The sequence below is a fragment of the Loxodonta africana genome, chromosome 11 (assembly GCF_030014295.1).
Source record: "Loxodonta africana isolate mLoxAfr1 chromosome 11, mLoxAfr1.hap2, whole genome shotgun sequence".
NCBI classification, from domain to species: domain Eukaryota; kingdom Metazoa; phylum Chordata; class Mammalia; order Proboscidea; family Elephantidae; genus Loxodonta; species Loxodonta africana.
In genome coordinates this window covers 21,762,895-21,776,860 of record NC_087352.1, presented here as the reverse complement: position 1 = coordinate 21,776,860, position 13,966 = coordinate 21,762,895, and the positions used below count along the sequence as shown (strand labels likewise).

The window sequence follows — 13,966 nt, the reverse complement described above, 5'->3', positions numbered from 1 at the left end:
GCTTCTAATATAAGTGTTCCACACAACTCTAGGCTTTTACCTTGAACTGTCTGAAACACTAACTTAAAAATAAGCAGAGAGGAAGCCTTCTCCACAGGTCACCGAAGACATTCAAGGGTTTCCACATACCAAGGTGCTCAGGAAGACAGGCCTGGCAATCGGTTTCCCAGAAGTCACAGCCATAAAATTCTAAGGAGCAGTCCTCTGCAGCACACGGGGGTCACCCTGAGTCAGACTGAAGATGGTAACGTTTCTCTGTTTTCGTTCCTCCGTCCGACTCCGCCCCAGCCCCGCCCGCGCGTCCGTACGTCGCCTGAGGCAGCGCGCGTGCGTAGTTGCTTCCAGACGTGCAGCGTGCGGCCGGAGCCTCAGCAGGTGAGTGAGTTTCCGACCTTGCGGTTAAATTCTGCGCCGGTCTTCCACACTTGGGCCGGGCGGTCGCGCCGGACGTTAAAATCCCAGCACCCGGCGAATCCTGGCGCGGCCGCGAGCCGTTCCGATCCCCGGTCATTCCGCCGCCGGCCGGGGATCAGCGTCCTTTTGGGTGGAAAATCGCGCTGAGCAGGGTCCCAGCCCCGGCCTTTCTGCCCTGGGGCCGTGCAGACGCCGCCTCCCGCGTCGTTTTCCTGCTTAAAACCCTTCCCTGACCCCCGCCCACCTGCGCTTGGTCAAGTCCTCACCGGGAGATGGATTCGCGACAGTCGTCCCCTATCCCACACACTTGTCCCGCCCCTGGAGCACGGCGCCAGCCCCGCGTCGTGTCCTGCCCCTGGGACCCTGAGACCCCAGCTCTCTCCCGAGACGCCGTCCTCGAGTCTTCCTCAGCCCGCCTCCTACCGCCCCGCTGGCCTCCCCTTTGCGGCACGGCTTCCTCCCCGACGTCCGTGTGGGAGCGGAGACCCAGGTGTGTCCCGTGGCACCCCATGTTCTTCCGTCCCCGATCCCACCCTCCCGGAAGGGGTGCTCTTGCTGGGCAGCGGGCACCTCATTCCATCCCTGTGTTCCTGTGGACGAGGGGATCGGGAGACAGAGCAACTGAGAGAGAAATAGAAATAGTGAGAGGAGAAAAGAAGACTGAGGGAGAGTCATAAACAGAAGACAAAACAGAGGGTGAGGGAGGCACTTGCAAAGAGACAGAGTGAAAGAGAATAAGCCGAGAGAGTAGTAGGGGAGAAAATAAAACAAATCCAGCGAAAAGGGGATCTCTTATAAATGAGGGGGAACAAAATAGGAAGAGGGCCCCTTAGAAGTAGCAGCGAGGACAACAGAGTGAAAGCATTTCACACAGAGTGAGGTGAAGAGTATCAAGGGTTAGAGTCAGCAGACAGAGCGACTTGGTGCTGGCAGAGAAAGGGGTGCAAGGGGTGACCGGGAGATCAGAGGGATAAACGAGGGAGGGAACACGGCAAATTTGGCGCGCTGGAGAGCGAGGGCAGAGGGGAAACAGATGGCAGGAGAGAGAAGCAGAAATATATGGAGATGGCAGACAATCAGAGAGATGGGGGAAAGAGCCCTAGGAGGTGAAACTGGGTAGGAGTGGGGCTGAACAGGTGTAGGAGAAGGACTAGAGAGAAGGGAAAAGCAGCAGGGGGGAGAAGGGGGGGAAGAAAATGAGGAGCAGAAACTGAGATGGGAACATAGAAGAGGAAAAAGAGAGAGAAGGGAAGACAGCCAAAGAGACTAATGGCTTAGAGAGAGAGAAGGAGACACATAGTCCTGCTGGAAGAGGGACACGCAGATCCAGATGATTACGTTGTGACATATGTATTGCTGGCTCTGTTGCCTAATTAATTTAAAATTTGTTTAAATTAGGATGATGAGAATTGAAAACTGTCTATAAGGCTTGTGCATTTTATCATTACTTGCATCAAAAGATGACTTCCATCAATCCCTATTCAGCCAGAGGACACTGACTTGCCTCAGTCAATTCTGGGTCAGCTTCTTCCCTCTTCTGGGATGTGGTAGGGACGGGAGGTAAAATGGGGCAAGAAATTACTGTCACTACATGTTATCTTATAAAGGAACATTAACATTTGGTTTTTTTCAGTGGATGTATTTTATTTTAATCATTGTTCTCCTACAAGTTTGTTGAGATAATCTTTATTGAATTTCATCTTTATTAACTTCTGAAATAAGCTTTATGGCATCCCATAATGAGTTCATGTCATTGTTTTTATTGTTGTTGAGAAATATACAAAGCAAAACATACAGCTCATGTTATTCTTTTCTAAGTGTGATATAGCCTCATTTTTTTTTAACTTTTGCCTCTGATTTTGTAATTTTTTTAATTTCCATTTTCTGTATTTGCTTCAGATTACAAGGAACTACATGCTTTCTACTCTGTGTCATACACTGGGAACATACTTTGGTATCTAGTGCAGTGAAACCTGGGAGAGCCGGAACTTGACAGGATAGCCTTGTTTTTCTGGGTGTCAAAGGTTTTCTGCTTTTGTCAAGGTGCAGTCTTACCACTTTTCTATTACCCTCTGTTAGTGGAAGATATTTGAGTTTTCCTTCTTGGACATGTTTCCACATTACACAGGTTCTAGCTTTCCCAGGTTTCACTCTAAATAATGTTAGACTATTTCACTGCCTGCTGGATGTCCGTGGTATTTTATATTAACAGACAAAACCTACCTTAACCAGTTAGTCAAATATTCAGTTTTCTTCGTTTATGTGATCTGTTAAAGTGTTCAGCTGTAAGCTACCGTGTAGATGTTCTCAAGTCCCTTTTGTCCTTCCTCTGCAAATGTTGAAGTATGCAAATGATTGACTTGGAACTTTGTTCCAACAGAACCCATTTGTTCATGATGGAGAAATTTGCTTAGAGGTTTTGTCCAGAGCTGAACCCTCATTCAGTCAACAGCATGTTGCACACTTTATCACTCCTGCTTCCTGGAAACACTTTTTTTTTACTTTGAGGACATCACAGTATTCTTTAAATATCTACCTCTCTGTGTATTGGTTTCACTTTTCTCTCTTCCTGATCACATCTCAGTTTCCTCCTGAACCCCCTGGTCTCTGAATGAGGGAGCACCCAGGGCACAGTCCTTGGACCTCTCCTCTTCTGTCTACACGCATGGCCTTTTCCTGTCACCTCATCTCACAGCTTTAAACACCTTGACGTCTCTCAGTTTTACCTCTCCAGGTTGACCTCTGCCCTGAACTCCAGAGTCGTGTCCAGCTGGTTCATCGAGATCTCTGCTGGCGCCTCTCACAGACATCTCCACCTTAAACCGTGCAGCACTGACATGAGCTTGCATAAAGGTGTCCAGTGCTCCGTGAAGGATGACCCTGAATTTCCTGGGGCTCAGGTGAACATCTTGGTAAACTCTTAAACTATGTAAGATAGTGCATCATTTTTAAATGTTTTACCTTATGATAAAATACAGAAAAAGAAAAAAAAAATAGTGTGAACTTAAAATGGACGAGGGAAGAGAAATACATGGTTTCTAAAATTCTTTTGGGGTCTGAGTGGAAAATGTGTGAAGACCCTGGCCAACCAGATCTGCTGCCCCAGAACGCCTCTGACCTCATGTCCTTGTTTCTGCTTTCCTCAGTGTGCTAAGCCACACAGACTCTTTCCCTTCCTGAGGTCAGAATCCCTGCTGTCCCACAACCTTCACGTGGACAGTTCTTCCTTGAACTCTGACCCCTCACATGCATCTAGCAAACACTCTTCCTTCCTCAGCTCTTTGTTTTGATCTCAACTCAGGGCAACTATGCTAACCCCCATTTAAGGTTCCAGCCACACCCTCACCCCCAGTCCCTGGTCCATAATGCCTGCTCTGCATGTTTCTCTCTGCTCCTGCCCCTTCCTCTGTCGGGATACAGGTGTTAATAAGGCCCATGGGGAGAGAAGAGCCACAGGTGGAAGGTGTGCTGGCCTTGTCTTCTCTGAGCAGGCTCAGCCCTGGCTTCACACTGGATTGCTAAGGCGTTTTGCAAACACATCGCGTGTGCCCCCTCCCTAGAATTGCCCTTCAAATAATCGGGCTGGGGCCCTAGCTCAAGAATGGTAAAAGTGCCCTTGGGGATTTTAGCATTGAGCACAAGGCTCTGGGCCATCATTTTCTCAAGACCCAGACTGATTTGCCATCCACAGGTAGTGAGGGGACTCTGCTGTGCGTGGGGTGTGGTATCAGGCCCGGGTCTGTGACCTGAAGGGGAGGGTCAGCCCAGCCCTGACTTCCCTGCTGTAGATGAGTGTGGGCTTCACCAGGAGGGGAAGGCGGTAAACTCACCTGTTGGTCTCCGTGTCCCTCCAAGGACAGTGGGCAGCAGGGACCGTCTTTCCCTAAGTGAGGTCCTCCCTGTGTGTGTGGTTGTGGCACAGGAACGGGGTGTGTTCATTCTAAGCATTTACCAGTATATTTTCCACATTCAGGATTGACTTCTCGAGATTGATTTTGCCTACGAAAGAAGTCTGAAGGAAGGGGAAAGAAAGAGGCATCTGGAATGGCACTGCCTCAGGTAATCGTTATATTCTTGGTTGGTGGTTCTGTCCTCTCCTTCCTGAAGTGCTGTCCTGACAATTTGCTCATCTCCTCTGATTCTAACGTGTCCTGCCTGACACGTTTACTCACTCTCACCCAGGACTTTCCTTCAGTCCCCTCTAACCTGTACACAGATTCCATCTCACCACAACCCAGTAACATGGGACTTATGAAGAGGCTACATTTGGGGAGGGTCACGGGAATAGCTTCATACCAGGTCTGGGTGGGAGATGGGGTGTGGGTCCCATGGGGGCAGTGAGGTTGGGCAGCAGAGACAGTTTAGGGGACCCATCTGGATGTCCTGTCAGCTCTTTGTTGACCAGCATTAAAGCAAAGCAAACCAAACCAACCTTGTTGCCATCAAATTGATTCTGACTCATGGTGGCTCTGTAGGATGGAGTAGACTGTCCCATAGTGCTTCCTAGACTATAATCAGTAAGGGAGAAGATCGCTATGCCTTTCTACTACAGAGAAGCTAGTGGGTTCGAACCACCGACCCTTTGGTTAGCAGCCGAGTACTGAACCACTGCACCACCAGGGCTCTTTAGCATTAAAGCAACTGCACATTTATGTGCTGTGTTAATGGGTAGGGCCAGCTGGAGAATTCTGGAAAAGGATACTGATGAGGCAAAACCTGCTCCACCTAATTTTATAATGCATTTGAAGCTAAGCAAGTGAATCAGTGTGTTTCTGGTTCCAAGATGTTAATGATTTGGAGTGGAATGGAAAGCTCAGTAATAGACATCAGTGACAGTGGATGTTTATGGTACAGTGGGTTCTGTTATGTGGCCTTTTGCCCTGGATTTGTGGGAAAAAAATCAATTTCAGAGGGAATTTCCTTGATTGATGGACTTTTCCTGGGTAAGCTGTAAACAGCTTGATAGTTTGTTTCTTGTTTGTGTGCCCTGGCTGGGTAATTGACAAACCTGAGTTGATTGACATTTCTTGTGTAATCAAACAATGGTTAGGCTCTGATCCTACTAAGAGGATTGGTAGGGCTTCAATTGGGCAGATTTTTATTGAAATCCCACATGTTTCTTATAAGTATGTATTGCCCTGATTTCTGCAGTCACTGAGGTCTCTAAGTTATCACATGTTCCAATAGGAATTGTGTTCATCAGTATTTAATTATGTCTTCATTGTGTCCTTCATTAAAACACACTGCCTTTGAGTCGATTCCAACTCATAGCAATCCAGTAGGACAGAGTAGAACTGCTCCATAGAATTTCTAAGACTGTAATCTTTGTTGAAACAAACTGCCACATCTTTCTACCCTGGAAGGGGCTGGTGGGTTTGAACTGCCAACCTTTTGTTTACCAGCTGAACGTTTTAACCATGGCGCCATCAGGGCTCCTCTGCCCTTCAGGAAAGTTTTATAATTTTTTTATGTAAGTCTGGAAAGGTCTTGTACATAAGTGATGGTATATTTGCTAATGGAAACACTGGCTGCTTTTAGAGATTTTTGTGGGCCTGAGTTGCTTTTCTTTTTTTTTAATTTTTATTGTGCTTTAAGTGAAAGTTTTTTTTTTTAAGTGAAAGTTTACAAATCAAGTCAGTCTCTCTCATACAAAAATTTATATACACCTTGCTATATACTCCTAATTGCTCTCCACCCTAGTGAGACGCACTCCTTCCCTCCACTCTTTCTCTTCCTGTCCATTCTGCCAGCTTCTGACCCCCTCTGCCCTGTCATCTCCCTTGAAGATAGGGGATGCCAACATAGTCTCATGTGTTTCCTTGATCCAAGAAGCTCATTCTTCACCAGCATCATTTTCTATCCCATTCTCCAGTCCAATCCCTGTCTGAAGGGTTGGCTTTGGGAATGGTTCCTGTCTTGGGCTAACAGAAGGTCTGGGGACCATGACCGCCGGGGTCATTCTAGTCTCAGTCAGACCATTAAGTCTGGTCTTTTTACAAGAATTTGGGGTCTGCATCCCACTGCTCTCCTGCTCCCTCAGGGGTTCTCTGTTGTGTTCCCTGTCAGAGCAGTCATTGTAGCTGGGCACCATCTAGTTCTTCTGGTCTCAGGATGATGTAGTCTCTGGTTTATGTGGCCCTTTCTGTCTCTTGGGCTCATAAGTACCTTGTGTCTTTGATGGTGTTCATTATCCTTTGCTCCAAGTGGGTTGAGACCAATTGATGCATGTTAGATGGCCACTTGCTAGTGTTTAAGACCCCAGACGCCACTCTCCAAAGTGGAATGCAGAATGTTTTCTTAATAGATTTTATTATGCCAATTGACTTAGATATTCCCTAAAACCATGGTCCCCAAGCCCCCACTCCTGCTTCACTGGCCTTCGAAGTGTTCAGTTTATTCAGGAAACTTCTTTGCTTTTATTCAGGAAAGTTGTGCTGACCTTTCCCGTACTGTGTGTTGTCATTCCCTTCACCTAAAGTAGTTCTTTTCTACTATCTAATTAGTGAATACAACTCTCCAGCCCTCCCTCCCTCCCCCTTGTTGTAACCTTCAAAGAATATTTTCTTCTCTGTTTAAACTGTTCCTCGAGTTCTTATGTTTGTGGTCTTACACAGTATTTTCCTTTTGCAACTGCCTAATTTCCCTCAGCATAATGTCTTCCAGATTCCTCCGTGTTATGAAATGTTTCACAGATCCGTCACTGTTCTTTATCAATGTGGGCGTATTCCATTGTGTGACTATACCATAATTTATTTATCCGTTCATCCGTTGATGGGCACCTTGGTTGCTTCCATCTTTTTGCTATTGTAAACAGTGCTGCAGTGAACATGGGTGTGCGTGTATCTGTTTATGTAGAGGCTCTTACTTCTCTAGGATATATTCCAAGGAGTGAGATTGCTGGATCGTATGGTAGTTCTATTTGTAGCTTTTTAAGGAAGCGCCAAATCAATTTCCAAAGTGGTTGTAGCATTTTACATTCCTACCAGCAGTATATAAGTGTTCAAGTCTCTCCACAACCTCTCTAATATTTATTATTTTGTATCTTTTGGATTAATGCCAGCCTTGTTGTAGTGAGATGGAATCCCATTGTAGTTTTGATTTGCATTTCTCTAATGGCTAGATACATTTCCTCATGTATCTTTTAGCTACCTGAATGTCTTCTATAGTGAAGTGCCTGTTCATATCCTTTGCCCATTTTTTAATTGGGTTATTTGTCTATTTGTAGTTGAGTTTTTGCAGTATCATGTAGATTTTAGAGATCAGGCGCTGATCGGAAATGTCATAGCTAGAAACTTTTTCCCAGTCTGTAGATAATCTTTTTACTCTTTTGGTGACGTCTTTGGATGAGCATAGGTGTTTGATTTTTAGGAGCTGCCGGTTATCTAGATTCTCGTCTGTATTGTTAGTAATGTTTTGTATACTGTTTATGCCATGTATTAGGGCTCCGAACATTGTCCCTATTTTTTCTTCCATGATCTTTATTTTTAAGATTTTATATTTAGGTCTTTGATCCATTTAGGTTCGTTCTTGTGCATGGTGTGAGGTATGGGTCTTGTTTCTTTTTTTTTGCAGATGGATATCCAGTTATGCCAGCACCATTTGTTAAAAAGACTTTTTCCTATTTAACTGATTTTGGGCCTTTGTCAAATATCAACTGCTCAGATGTGGATGGATTTATGCCTGAATTCTTAATTCTGTTCCATTGGTCTATGTAGCTGTTGTTGTACCAGTACCAGGCTGTTTTGACTACTGTGGCGGTATAATACGTTCTAAAATCAGGTAGAGTGAGGCCTCCCACTTTTTTCTTCTTTTTCTATAATGCTTTACTTATCCGGGGCCTCTTTCCCTTCCATATGAAGTTGGTGATTTGTTTCTCCATCTGCTTAAAAAATGTCTTTGGAATTTGGATTGGAATTGCATTAAATGTACACTTCGCTTTTGGTAGAATAGACATTTTTACAATGATAAGTCTTCCTATCCATGAGCAAGGTATGTTTTTCCACTTATGTAGGCCTCTTTTGGTTTCTTAAAGAAGTGTTTTGTAGTTTTCTTTGTATAATATTTTTACATTTCTGTTAAGATTTATTCCTAAGTATTTTATCTTCTTGGGGGCTACTATAAATGGTATTGATTTGGTGATTTCTTCTTCAGTGTTCTTTTTTTTGGTGTAGAGGAATCCAGCTGATTTTTGTACGTTTATCTTGTATCCTGATGCTCTGCCGAACGCTTCTATTAGTTTCAGTAGTTTTCTTGAGGATTCCTTAGGGTTTTCTGTGTATAAGATCATGTCATGTGCAAATAGAGATACTTCTTCCTTGCCAGTCTGGATGCCCTTTATTTCTTTATCTAGTGTATTTGCTCTGGCTGGGACCTCCATCACAATGTTGAATAAGAGTGGTGATAAAGGGCATTCTTGTCTGGTTCCTGTTCTGAAGGGGAATGCTTTCAGACTCTCCATTTAGGATAATGCTGGCTATTAGCTTTGTATAAAGCCCTTTATTATGTTGAGGAATTTTCCTTCTGTTCCTATTTTGTTGACAGTTCTTATCGTGAATTGGTGTTGAGCTTTGTCAAATGCCTTTTTTGCATCAATTGATAAAATCATGTGATTCTTGTCTTTTGTTTTATTTATATGATGGATTACATTAATTGTTTTTCTAATGTTGAACCATCCCTGCATGCCTGGTATGAATCCCACTTGGTCATGGTGAATTATGTTTTTGATACGTTGTTGAATTCTATTGGCTAGAATTTTGTTGAGGATTTTTGCATCTAAGTTCATGAGGGATATAGGTCTGTAATTTCCTTTTTTTGTGGTGTCTTTACCTGGTTTTGGTGTCAAGGATATGCTGGCTTCATAGAATGAGTATTCCATCCTTTTCTATGCTCTGAAATACCTTTAGTAATAGTGGTATTAACTCTTTTCTGAAAGTTTGGTAGAATTCTGCAGTGAAGCCGTCTGGACCAGGGCTTTTTTTTATTGGGAGTTTTTTTATTTCCTTTTCAATTGGGCCTGATTTTTTTTTTTTAACTATGTCTAAGAAGAGGAATGCTGGTGGTGCAGTGGTTAAATGCTCGGCCACTAAACATAATGTTGGAGGTTTGAACCTACCAGCTGCTCCATGAGAGAAAGACGTGACAATCTCCTTTTGTAAAGAGTACAGCCTTTGACACTTTTATTTTATCGTATCAGGTCGATGTCTTAGTTATCTACTGCTGCTATAACAGAAATACCACAAGTGATGGCTTTAGCAAAGAGAAATTTATTCCTCACAGTTTAGGAGGGTTCCTAGGTTGTCGATAGGTGCCGTTGAGTCAGTTCGGAATCATACTTGACCCTGTGTACAACAGAACGAAACACTAGCCAGTCCTGTGCCAACCTTACAATCATTGTTATGCTTGAGCCCTTTGTTGCAGCCACTGTGTCAGTCCATCTCATTGAGTGTTTTCCTCTTTTTCACTGACGGTCTATTTTACCAAGCATGATGTCCCTCCCCTTGGAAACCCTGGTGGCGTAATGGTTAAGTGCTGCAGCTGCTAACCAAAAGGTTGGGAGTTCAAATTCACCAGGCGCTCCTTGGAAACTCTATGGGGCAGTTCTACTCTGTCCTGTAGGGTCGCTATGAGTTGGAATCGACTTGACGGCAGTGGGTTTGTTTTTTTTTGTTTTGATGTCCTTTCCAGGGACTGGTCCCTCCTGATAACATGTCCAAAGTATGTGAGATGAAGTTTTGCCATCCTTGCTTCTCATAAGCATTCTAGCTGTACTTTTTCCATGACAGATTTGTTCGTTCTTCTTGCAGTCCATGTTATCAATGTTCTTCACCAGCACCATAATTCAAAGACACAAATTCTTCTTTGGTCTTCCTTATTTATTGTCCAGCTTTCACATGCATATAAGGCAATTGAAAACACCATGGCTTGGGTCAGGCAAACCTTAGTCCTTAAAGAGACATCTTTGCTTTTTAACACTTTAAAGAGAGCTTTTGCAGCAGATTTGCCCAGTGCAATGTGTCATTTGATTTCTTGACTGCTTCTTCCATGGGTGTTGATTGTAGATCCAAGTAAAATGAAATCCTTGACAACTTTAATCTCTCTTCCATTTATCATGATGTTGTTTATTTGTCTAGTAGTGAGGATTTCTCTTTTCTTTATGTTGAGGTATAATCCGTACAGAAGGCTGTGGTCTTTTATCTTCATCAGTAAGTGCTTCCAGTCTTCTTCACTTTCACCAAGCAAGGTTGTATCGTGTGCATACCTCAGGTTGTTAATGAGTCTTCCTCCAATCCTGAGGCCGAGTTCTACTTCATATAGTGCAGCTTCTTGGATTTTTTGTTCAGCATACAGATTGAAAAAGTATGCTAAAAGGATACAACCCTGCTGCACACCTTTCTTGACTTTAAACCAGGCAGTATCCCCTTGTTCTGTTCAAACGACGGCCTTTGGTCTATGTACATGTTCCTCATGAGCACAATTAAGTGTTCTGGAATTCCCATTCTTTGAAATGCTATCTGTGATTTGTTATGATGCACACAGTCAAATGCCTTTCCATAGTCAATAAAACACAAGTAAACATCTTTTTGGTATTCTCTGCTTTTAGCCATGATCCACCTGACATCAGCAATTCTATCCCTGGTTCCATGTCCACTTCTGAATCTGGCTTCAATTTCTGGCAGTTCCCTGTCGGTGTACTGCTGTAACTGGTTCCTTGGTCTCTCGGTCCTTTGAGCCTCTTGGGCCCATCCAGAGTCTGTCCTGTTTGGGCAGGTGTTCCAAAGCTCTTTAGCTCTAGCACTAAGAGCCAGGAGGCACACCACTCTGCCAGTAAACCTCTGCCAGAAGGCCCTCAGCTCCCTTACTTCATTTGTCAGCAAGCCTAACTCCACCAATGAGTGCCTGGAGGCATCCCACTCTGCCAGGAAGCCTCCTGCCCAAAGGCACTCAGCTACCTCACTCCATGGGTCGGTTCCCACCCTGTCTTGCACCAGTCTTCTGGTTCTGCTGCTGCCGTTTCTTAGCTGCTGCTTGTCGGCATTTGTGCTGTCTCTGGTGTTACAGCTCTCCTTACTTCCTTCTGATTCCCCATCAGAATTTTCTTTGATGTCCGTAATTCCATCAACAGTCTCTTCCAGGCAATTTAAGCTTTTATTATTAGGCACTTTAAAACTCTTCCAGTTTCTACCCATTAATCAATTCCAAATCCTCTTCCACGTGATAAGTATCTGTTAGAGCAGCACCCCACTCCTAGTACCAAATTCTTAGTTATCTAGTGCTGCTATAACAAAAATACCACAAGTGGATGGCTTTAACCAAAGAGCCCATAGAGCATCAGTGCATGGAACTTTTATTGAGGGTCTCATTACATAATTCAAGCTCCAGCCCCATCCTCTGAATTGGATCGATATCATGAGGCATATAGTGTTGATATCACAAAGTGATATCATGAGGTGGGTCTTTCTGTCATGTTTAGCCCTCACCTAAGAGTCACCTCATTAGCATAACCTGCTAGGTTAGATGTTGTCTGGAGCCCTCAAAGACAGACAAGATTTGGGAAAATCGAAGTTTTTAGAGGTTATCTCCAAAGAATCAAGGACAAAGACCAAATTTTTCAGATAAATTTAAAAGTAAACCCCACTACAGCCATCCCTTGGAAACCGTGGTATCTGTTCAGGGACTCTCCTCCAGCAGGTCTTTTAGATAAAAATGGTTTCATTCAGCTGAGATGTAGGATCAGAACTTTGTCATCAATAGGAATGGAAGCAAATACTGATTCAACCTTTGTTATTAAGCATTTTATTGCTTTTATTTTAAACATACTTGATGAATATATTTATTTTGTGATAAAACTAGAAACAGTGACACCCATAGGAAGTAAAATGTAAACCTTCTCAACCCTGTCACGTCCTCCGCCATCACTCACAGCTTCCATGAGGAACCACTCTTGTCAGTTCTGAGGCAAGAGTCACTGCAGGTCTTGGGGAATGGCATCATGATGTGATGCGATTTAACCAAAATTTCTCCAGTGAATGTGCTGTTGTGATATGTTATTCTTCAGCTTTTGAAAATTTACACACCATATGTCTAAGAATTGTTTCATGTTTAGTAAACATACAGGTAGCTTGCACTTTAAGGTCCTTATTAGAGCAGTCTCATAATGAACACACATGGGTCGTTTACAATTTTTCGCTGTTATAAAGAATGTCGCAGTAGTTACTTTCAAGTACCCTGACTTCTTTCCAGATGTCTAAGGAATCCTTCAGGTTGTGCAACGTGAAGGGTGACAGTTGCATCTAGGATGATTCATCTGTGTTTTGAAAGGTTCTGGCAAGATGCTGCAGAACAGAACATCTAGCACTTATATATAGATGACCCTGTGGGAATTCTTTTCATTTGCTTATTTCTTTTATTGTCCACCAAAATGAAATCCCCAGTGATGCAACAGATTTCATATCCTCTGATGGGAAAGTATAATAAAACACAATTAGGGACATATAACTTGCTCAATATTATGTGGATCTGTCAAACCTCTCACGTCAACCAACTTGATCTGCATACCTTTCTACTTTTATCATTTTGTGTGAAGATAAGAACTCTCCCTTTTCTACTTGTGAGAGGTAGTTTTTTGTTTTATTGTTTTTTAACAGAAACTGTTGACATTCAGGGATGTGGCCATAGAATTCTCTCAGCAAGAGTGGGCATGCCTGAACCCTGCTCAGAGGACTTTGTACAGGGATGTGATGTTGGAGAACTACAGGAACCTGGTCTCCCTTGGTGAGCATAACTTTCTTCCAGATGTAGAATCTGCCCTTTTGTATCTTTGCATTTTCCCTGTGAGTATCTTGGAAGCTCCTGCACTGCTAGATGGACTTTGAAACCTCTGTTCTTGTGGTAGAGATTGAAGTAGGTTTAGAGTTGAAAAGTTTCATAATGTGGCATTGGAACTTCAGCCTTCCCCTTTCTTCAGATGATCTGCCTGGTTCACTCTAGGTCCCTGCTGGTTCCATGCCTTACGTAAGCGCAAAACGTTATGGCCAACTTTTAATTTATCCAATTGTCTGGCTTTACTTCCGTGCTTTTGACTGAGTAATTGTTGTAAGAGAGCTAGATGTCTGTATATTTAATACATTCCCTAAGTATTCCAAAGGAGGCAGATGAATGTTTGAAATACTTTTCTAGAGATATCTGTGATGTTCTAAGCTGAACAAATGGCTTAGATTGTATTCTACAATCATTTTCCTTTCTTCTGATAAGCACATCATTTTCCTTTCTTCTGATAAGCAGGAATCTCTGCATCTGAGATGAATATTATCTCCATTTTGAAGAAAGGGACAGAGCCGTGGACTGTGGAGAAGAAGATGAAACTAGCAAAAAACCCAGGTATGCAGGAATGTATCAAGATGTGAACATAGGTATCCTGGTTTCTTAGAGCTGCTGTAACAGAAATTCTACTAGTGGGTGGCTCTAACAAGCAGAAATATATTTTCACACAGTTTAGGGTGCTAGAAGTTCAAATTCAGGGCTTTGACTCCAAGGGAAGGTTTCTCTCTGTCTG

General features: G+C 43.4%; 1 protein-coding gene across 5 annotated transcripts in view; it reads left to right on the top strand.

Annotated features, from left to right (window-relative positions):
• Positions 1–344: 344 nt before the first annotated feature.
• Positions 345–13,966, top strand: part of LOC100656190 (zinc finger protein 160-like) — a 29,629-nt gene continuing 16,007 nt past the window's right edge. Inside the window, exons 1-5 of one of the 5 annotated variants that reach the window (XM_023543469.2) lie at positions 345–375; positions 3,149–3,314; positions 4,388–4,473; positions 13,059–13,185; positions 13,693–13,791. In XM_023543469.2, the coding sequence (XP_023399237.1) occupies positions 4,459–4,473; positions 13,059–13,185; positions 13,693–13,791 (241 nt within the window). In that variant the 5' untranslated portion in view covers positions 345–375; positions 3,149–3,314; positions 4,388–4,458. Of the gene's footprint in view, positions 376–498; positions 3,315–4,387; positions 4,474–13,058; positions 13,186–13,692; positions 13,792–13,966 lie in introns of those variants that run through there. The other 4 variants (XM_023543468.2, XM_023543471.2, XM_023543467.2 and 1 more) reach the window with 4 other exon arrangements.